Source organism: Dinoponera quadriceps, unplaced genomic scaffold (assembly GCF_001313825.1).
Source record: "Dinoponera quadriceps isolate SergipeBrazil2010 unplaced genomic scaffold, ASM131382v1 scaffold1395, whole genome shotgun sequence".
NCBI classification, from domain to species: Eukaryota; Metazoa; Arthropoda; class Insecta; order Hymenoptera; family Formicidae; genus Dinoponera; species Dinoponera quadriceps.
Genome location: NW_014556488.1, coordinates 103,785 through 111,786, shown reverse-complemented (window position 1 = coordinate 111,786; position 8,002 = coordinate 103,785). Strand labels below are relative to the sequence as shown.

The following is an 8,002-nucleotide window of genomic DNA, read 5'->3' as shown; positions in this document are numbered from 1 at the left end:
TCCTCACGCATTCTTCTCATATTCAACTGCGATTGGTCGATTTCTTACAGCTGTATTGTTGTACTATGATGCTAAGGTTACATCAGTACACGTGCTTCGTGCACACACATTAAATAGTTGTTCTTAGCGGCGTTTATTCATCGATTGTATAACGACATTACTCTGAAAACTAAAATCTCTTACAAGTTTTACAATCATGAGTTTTTCCGTGTACGAGTCATACGTCGCTTTATGCAACAACGAGCGTGTGATAATACACAATGTTGAAAACGACGCTGAAAATGTTATAATCTTGCCTGATCTGGAGTCGAACAGCAAGATAGACGTACACAACAATGTAGACATCGAGACTTATCACATGATAACGTCTGTGACGTTCTCAGAGGATGGAAAGTATTTTGCAGTGTGTGCAAATCGCAAGCAACTATGCCTGTATGAAACAAAGGACATGAAGCTTCTGTCTAATCGAACACTCGTCAGAGCTGCAAGCAAGATAAGGTTCTCTCCAAACAACGATATTGTGGTCGCTGATAAGGCTGGGGATGCTTATTTATTCTCCAGCAGTTCTCCGATGGAAAATGGTGCTCTAATTCTTGGACACTTGTCAATGCTCCTCGATGTACTTATTACACAAAATATGAAGTGTATTTTGACGACTGATAGAGACGAAAAAATCCGGGTTTCCATGTATCCTAACTGTTACAATATTGTGTCTTACTGTTTGGGACATGCCAAGTTTGTGACAAATATTTCCGAATTATCTCATGACAAGAGCATATTGATATCGTGCGGTGGTGATGGAAATTTAAAATTGTGGGACTACAGGCATGGAACTGAATTAATGTCTGCAAATTTCGCCGACAAAATATCAAAACATATGGTTGAGAAATTTAATCGAGATCTTCGTGACAATTATTACGACGAATGCGTAGATGTATTGCCCGTCAAACATATGAGAGTATCTCATCTTGATGAAACGGGATCTTTGGTTGTAATAAGTTTCTACCGGAGCGAAGTATTGTTAATTTATAGCATTATTAGTAAGCAAGGAACACAATTGAAAGTTAATTATTTGGAATCCTTATCTGTAGAATTCGAACCAGTGGATTGTGTTTTACACAAACAAAACTTGTGGGTATTAACAGATGTAGGACTGAAAGTGTACAAATTCCAAGATGATAGATTCATTGCTCATGATGCTTTGAATGGCACAATGAAGCGTCTTAATAACTCCTGGGGAACTTTAAAAGATATTAATATTAAGCAGAATTTCTTTCCTGTTTTATACAAGAGGAAATACGATAATGTACAGGAATATTTTGAGAGGAAAAAAATTCGTCTCGCGGCTAGCAATACACTGTAAATATTGTAATATTGTTTTTAGAAATGTTATAAATACATCAATTGTTTAACACATATTTCATAAAATGTGTAAATAAACATTTGCGATAACCGAAACCTGTCTCAATCATTGCAGATGTATATATTTTAAATTAATGATACCAGAGACTGCGTGCCAATAATATCATACAAGTTTGTTCGCGTTAACGCTTGTATGGTTTAAGTTGGATCACATATAAATCAATGAATATATGACAGAAGACATTTAATATATGTGTCACTTTCGAAATATAAAATCGCAATTTAAACAGGCTTGTAATCTAGCTTGGATTCCAGTTTTTTGTTGTCAGAAACCTTTCTGACAGCTTTCATAAAATCTTCCTGTATTACATATTCTCTTTCTAATCTGATCGCAAATAATCCTGCCTCTGTGCACACATTTCTTAGATCAGCGCCGTTGAATCCATCAGAAAGCTTGACTACTGCTTCGTAATCTGTGCATTCAATGAGAAGCACTATTAATATGGTATTCATGTACATTGAGCATGTACAAGACACAAGCATCTTACCGATTTCACCATGTTTGGCTATTGGCAAGGCATGTATTTTCAATATTTCCAGACGAGCTTGCTCGTTTGGTAAAGGTATCTCGATTTTTCTATCTAGTCTCCCAGGCCGTAATAACGCGGGGTCCAGAGTGTCGGGCCTATTTGTAGCCATTATCATTTTGACTTGACCCAGAGAATCAAATCCATCCATTTGATTTAACAATTCCATGAGAGTTCTCTGGATTTCTCGATCCGCGCTAGTTCCTTCCGAAAATCTGCGGCCACCTGTACGTAAAATTGCGGTTCAAATTTGAGTAGTTCGCTATAGATATTATATACTCACCAATAGCGTCAATTTCGTCCATGAATATGATGCATGGTTGATGATCACGAGCATAATTAAACATTTCTCTAATCAATCTGGCAGATTCTCCGATATACTTATCAACAATTGCACTTGACACAACTTTTAGGAAATTTGCATCTAACTGACTGGCCACGGCCCTCGCTAGTAATGTTTTCCCAGTACCCGGGGGACCATACAGCAAACATCCCTTTGGGGGAGTGATACCGACTCTTTGGAAAAGTTCAGGATTTAATAATGGCAATTCTATAACCTCGCGCAGTTCACGTATTTGTTCGCTTAAACCACCAATGGCAGAATACGTGACATCACCAGGATCTTCGTGAGACATGTTGTAGACTAACGGATCAACCTAGAAAGAAGCAATAAGTTTTATAACACTAAGATTTATAAGAACTGATATTTGCTTATACAGTTCCTTACTTCACGTGGTAGATAGCGCATAATTGTAAGAGTTGTCATATCCAGAGCAACTCTGGTTCCAGATTTCAGTTTGTTTTTATCTAACTGACGCCGACAACCAACAACATAGCGCGGACCATTGGTTGCTTTCACAATGACTGAAAATTGTACAAATAATGATTTTATTCCGTGCATATTTACAAGGATACGCGTATGAGGGTCACATATGAATGGATTACTTACACTTTTCCTCTGTAAGTTGTTTCAGTACCTCTCCAACAATCTACAATATTAAAGAAGTAATTGCAAGACAGATATTGTACGTGCTAATAATTATATTTTAATTCAGTTAAAACAGACATACTTGTCCAACACTTTGTAATGCTTTTAAATCATTTTCAGACTTGTCATATTGCTTGGTCAGATCTTTGAGATGTTCTCTCACTAAAAAGAAAAAAATCACCATGTCATCCTGTTAAATTGATCATCTCAAGTATGACACATTATAAATATATTAATACATTAGCGACATAAAAAAAATATGTCTAAAATCATAAGAATGATAAAAAGTGAAATTTATATAATGGGAAATTGATGGGAAGATGGAACATAATGGGGAGGATAACGGAAGCGTAGGATGCCAGTAGGATGAGGTTATAAGTCTTTGATATTTCGCAGATACAGTTATTCAAGTAAATCGTATAATTCCGACGAAAGCGCATTACTTTCTTTGAGACGTGACTCCACTTCCTTGTGCTCCAAGAGCTTTTTTCGAAAATCTTGAAGGGCTTTCTCCCTCACAGAATCCATGGTGACCGCCATCTTCACTTATTTTGCTGTCTAACTGTCATCGAAAGAATATCCGCGTAGATGGGCAGGACTGTGCGTGTCGCGATGCAAAAGCTGGCGGAGGCGAAAATGTCACTAGGAAGCGGGCTCTCTCATTGGATGGCGATACGGCGCAATACACGATTATCAGAGACGCGTGTGAATCATCTATTGGGCTGGAACTGTGGAGCAACATTAGGGCCGGAGCGACAGTTGCGCCGCAACTGACGTCTCTCTCGGTTCAGCGCTATCACGTCGACGATCACTGTGTACATATGTATTACCTGCCGCACGCGTATCTATGATTACTCAAGTTTGTATACGCGCACCACTCCCGCTACTGCGTGTCCGCGATTTTTGTGGAATTTCCAGAGCGGAACGTAATTCGGAGGATCGGCGGAACATCGACAAGTGCGCATCGACGTTCGAGCGATGGGGGACGCAGCGATGAACGTCGCAGCGTCCGGTGGCGGCGGCGGCGGCGCCGGTGGTAGCGGCGGCGGTCAACGTATCGTTAAGGAAGGCTGGCTTCAAAAACGCGGTACTGTCAACGATAAGTTTTCATAATATTTATGTTTCGCGCGATGTTTGCTCGTTCGCTCCTCTCCACGTCGTTTCGCGAGCGTATGTCACGCACAAGTGTCACAACCGTCTTCGGGCTGTCGACCGAAAACATTCGCATCATCCTGCGCCCGTCGATATCGGTTATCGCTCGGCGGGACGCTACGTCGCGCGTGACGTCGAGTCGGCGTGTTTTTGTGTCACTTTGCGCGATGCGCATTTTCTGACGCACCATCGACGAAACGTTCGAATATACCGTGAAATATCAGCACCCTGATCTGCTCATTCCATTTTCTATCATAAATCCTTGAAGGATCTCCTTGCTTCTGTACGTATAAGATGTACAAATCGTTGGGACATTCTCAAGTTGTATGCATAATTTATTTGTAGGTGAGCACATAAAAAATTGGAGATCAAGATACTTTGTCTTAAGAGACGATGGTACATTGGTTGGGTTCAAGGCAAAACCTGATCAACAAATGGCAACGTCTGCACAGCCGTTGAATAACTTTACCGTGCGAGGGTGCCAAATAATGTCAGTGGAGAAACCTAGGCCTTATACATTTGTTATCAGAGGCCTGCAATGGACAACGGTAATCGAGAGGACATTTCATGTAGAAACTGAGCAAGAAAGGGAAGACTGGGTAGCAGCAATCAGGTTTGTTTTTGTCTATATGGAATTTTCCAATCATTAAAAAATTCTTCAACACTCTGATATTTTCTCGTAGATATGTAGCGACTAGATTAGCCAATGAAGAACAGCAGCAAGAACAACCACAAATGCAACAATCTTCCTCTTCGGAAGATGTTGATATGGAATCGTCGATAGGTACTAGATCTGATTCCTGTACTTCTTTAGGTGTTGTATCTACAGACATAGACGGTGGTAGTATCGATGAATTATCAGCAAAATTCAGTGTTCAAGGAACTTCCAGTAGTAAAAGTACTGGTAAAAAGAAAGTAGTAAGTTACATTGCTTATCTTTGTAAGTAATCTTATCTAATCATTTCCGTAGAGAACATAGGTTGTATCAGATAATCTCATTTATACCTGTTTTTTTTTTTTTTTTTTTTCATGAATTCTCTGCGTGTATATGTTCCAGACGCTTGAGAATTTCGAATTTTTAAAAGTTTTGGGGAAAGGTACGTTTGGAAAAGTAATTCTATGTAGAGAAAAGGCGACGGGGCATTTATACGCTATCAAAATCTTGAGAAAGGAAGTTATTATTCGTAAGGATGAAGTGGCGCACACACTTACTGAAAATAGAGTATTACGTACTACGAGTCATCCTTTTTTAATTGTATGTTAATTGTATATAAAATACCGTTAAAATAAGTCACTCTTATCAGATATTTTGCGATTTAATCTTACAGTATACATACTTTTTTATTACACTATGACGTAATATTGCCACATTTGTGAAATTAATTTGTTTATAAATTTTCAGTCCTTGAAATATAGTTTTCAAACAGCAGACCGGCTGTGTTTTGTCATGGAATATGTAAACGGCGGCGAGTTATTTTTCCATTTGAGTCGGTCGCGAGTGTTTGGCGAAGATCGTACCAGATTTTACGGCGCGGAAATTATATCAGCCCTTGGTTACTTGCACTCGCAGGGCATTATATACCGTGACCTCAAACTGGAAAATCTCCTCTTGGACAAAGACGGGCATATAAAAATTGCTGACTTTGGCTTATGTAAAGAGGACATTACGTACGGTTTGTATCATTTGGAATCAAATCAATATTGAATAAATCTCACTATATAATTTTATAACATACATATAGGAAGAACGACAAAGACCTTTTGTGGAACGCCAGAGTATTTGGCACCAGAAGTACTCGAGGATAATGATTATGGGCGAGCTGTGGATTGGTGGGGTGTAGGTGTAGTCATGTATGAAATGATGTGTGGCCGATTACCTTTTTATAACAGAGACCACGAAAAGCTGTTTACGCTTATTTTATTGGAAGAAGTAAGGTTTCCTAGGACGATTAGTAACGAAGCAAGGGACATGCTCGGCGGTGAGTATTACCGATAATCATGATCGAGTTGGGAGATTTACACGCATTATTTGCGCACAGGTCTGTTAATAAAGGATCCAAGCAGAAGATTAGGCGGTGGTCCTAACGATGCGAAGGATATCATGAACCACGCATTCTTCTCGTGTATCAATTGGACAGACCTTGTTCAGAAGAAGATTCCTCCTCCCTTTAAGCCGCAAGTGACTTCAGATATTGACACTCGATATTTTGATAGTGAATTTACCGGCGAAAGTGTTGAACTTACACCCCCAGATCAAGGCTGTTTAGGTAGTGGAGGGGGTCTGAATTCTATAGCGGAAGAACAAGAACATTTCCCCCAGTTTTCATACCAAGACAGTCACTCTGCGGCAACTTCTTCCATCGTTTCTATTAATCACTGACAGTGTCAAGTGTCTTGCTTAATTAATGTAAACGAGACGTGTGGTTCAATGCATGAAAAATCTCAAGCAGAAACATCCGATTACAGTATGTATCTGACGATTGTCTGCGAAGCTTAAAGCTTTCCCAATAGGCAGATCAATCAAGTTATCTTTCTTTACGATGCTTTGTTTTTATGCATCCTATGAGATCGTCACACATATCTCCAACGGCGAATTAGATTTATGCGTATAAGTGTGCGCTCGCATATAACACCTATACACATAACTATTCATTAAAATTGTATATGGCAAAATGTATACTATAAGATTAGATTGATATGATACGATTAATACTTGCTGCATAAGCTCGAAGGATTATGACAGGGATTAAATTACGTTCTCAATTGAATCAAGTTAACTAAAACTCCTTGAGACACGTATTGTGAATATTGAACAGTTTTCTCGTCTCCAAGGAACGTGTGGTAACCATAAGTATAATCTTGTGTTTAACCAAAACAATGCTTGACACTTTCCAAGCTCGCTCCGTCACTGTTTATTATCTTATTTGTGGAGGGGCAATTCTTGATCCGTTTTAATCCGGTAGATGACTTACGGCAGATGCCAAAGTAGAAAATTAAAAATGGCAAAAGGCCAGTAAAAAAAGAAAAATAATGGTTTATCCATTGTGAAGGTAGAATTGTAGAAAAAAAAATCAGCTTTAATTGAATGTATAAATTCGATAGATCACTTTTTTTAGCCTTATAAAGATATTATTATGACTGGCAATAATTGGAGATGTGCGAGTATTCGAAACACTAGCAGAATATATGAGCTGTATCGGCATACTTGTTCGAAGCGAATGTTTGACTGTTTTTTTGGAATTATTTGAAAAGATCGTTTTGAAGGGAGTTTATGACTTGAAATATATTTTCCTCCTACTCTATAAGAATTTCCCCCTTTAAAAGATGTCTATCGGGGTGATTCTTCAATGGTGATAACGAGATACAATATTATGCGTGAATATTTCGTTGATTCATCGTGAAAGCGGAATTGTTGCCAGATAGTAATGTTATCGATACAAAATGATTTGTGCATAATTGTGATTAAAGTGCTTAGCGTATAATCATTCTCTAATGCGAATAATATTGTTACACTTGAATGCGAATACGGAAATATAAAATAATCACACAGTCAGTTTATATATAATTACCCTATTTTTAAATCTATCGAAACTAGTCACACAATTTATATATCATTTAGATAAACTATTTCACACACATTTGCGAAAGTTCGGTGATTTAAAGCTGATAAATGTGTAAGAATACAATTGAGAAATTTGCAGGTTGAAAATATATTAATCGCGATTATGAGAACGCGATTTGAATAAGTCTCACCTGAAGTCGAGAAATACGTGATACGTCAAATTGAAGAAACTCACACATTTCTAATTATAAAATAAATTTTTAATTGAAACATTCGTCCTGCTTAATGAAGTCAAGCTATTCGTTACATATCTTTATGTATCATTGAGTAGCAATCAATTGTGAATTAAAC

General features: G+C 38.2%; 3 protein-coding genes across 5 annotated transcripts; 2 read left to right on the top strand and 1 right to left on the bottom strand.

Moving 5' to 3' along the window:
• The first annotated feature begins 75 nt into the window (after positions 1–75).
• LOC106747600 (tRNA (guanine-N(7)-)-methyltransferase non-catalytic subunit wdr4) lies at positions 76–1,581 on the top strand. Its single transcript, XM_014625265.1, has one exon. The coding sequence runs from the start codon at positions 197–199 to the stop codon at positions 1,361–1,363; it is 1,167 nt and encodes a 388-aa protein (XP_014480751.1). The 5' UTR covers positions 76–196; the 3' UTR covers positions 1,364–1,581.
• LOC106747599 (26S protease regulatory subunit 10B) lies at positions 1,354–3,477 on the bottom strand. Its single transcript, XM_014625264.1, has 7 exons — positions 3,381–3,477; positions 3,020–3,099; positions 2,899–2,938; positions 2,677–2,813; positions 2,233–2,605; positions 1,911–2,174; positions 1,354–1,835 (listed from the first exon to the last, which is right to left on the bottom strand). Exons 1-7 carry the CDS (start codon positions 3,475–3,477, stop codon positions 1,645–1,647), a joined length of 1,182 nt encoding a protein of 393 aa, XP_014480750.1. The 3' UTR covers positions 1,354–1,644.
• Positions 3,478–3,685: 208 nt separating this feature from the next.
• On the top strand, positions 3,686–7,642 carry LOC106747596 (RAC serine/threonine-protein kinase-like). 3 transcript variants are annotated; one of them, XM_014625259.1, is made up of 7 exons: positions 3,686–4,024; positions 4,435–4,702; positions 4,773–5,007; positions 5,147–5,344; positions 5,492–5,762; positions 5,832–6,068; positions 6,129–7,642. In XM_014625259.1, exons 1-7 carry the CDS (start codon positions 3,916–3,918, stop codon positions 6,467–6,469), a joined length of 1,659 nt encoding a protein of 552 aa, XP_014480745.1. In that variant the 5' UTR covers positions 3,686–3,915; the 3' UTR covers positions 6,470–7,642. The 3 variants fall into 3 exon arrangements, with proteins under 3 accessions (XP_014480745.1, XP_014480747.1, XP_014480746.1); XM_014625260.1 differs by lacking the exon at positions 3,686–4,024 and adding an exon at positions 4,072–4,372; XM_014625261.1 differs by lacking the exon at positions 5,147–5,344.
• Positions 7,643–8,002: the final 360 nt, after the last annotated feature.

Bases quoted from the DNA above. Each gene is read 5' to 3' on its own strand.
- LOC106747596 (XM_014625259.1), top strand. From the start codon at position 3,916: ATGGGGGACGCAGCGATGAACGTCGCAGCGTCCGGTGGCGGCGGCGGC. The intron at 4,703-4,772 runs GTTTGTTTTTGT...ATTTTCTCGTAG, and splicing joins GACTGGGTAGCAGCAATCAG to ATATGTAGCGACTAGATTAG. The intron at 5,008-5,146 runs GTAAGTTACATT...TATATGTTCCAG, and splicing joins GTACTGGTAAAAAGAAAGTA to ACGCTTGAGAATTTCGAATT.
- LOC106747600 (XM_014625265.1), top strand. From the start codon at position 197: ATGAGTTTTTCCGTGTACGAGTCATACGTCGCTTTATGCAACAACGAG.
- LOC106747599 (XM_014625264.1), bottom strand. From the start codon at position 3,477: ATGGCGGTCACCATGGATTCTGTGAGGGAGAAAGCCCTTCAAGATTTT. The intron at 3,100-3,380 runs GTAATGCGCTTT...TTTTCTTTTTAG, and splicing joins GGAGTCACGTCTCAAAGAAA to TGAGAGAACATCTCAAAGAT. The intron at 2,606-2,676 runs GTAAGGAACTGT...GCTTCTTTCTAG, and splicing joins TGCGCTATCTACCACGTGAA to GTTGATCCGTTAGTCTACAA.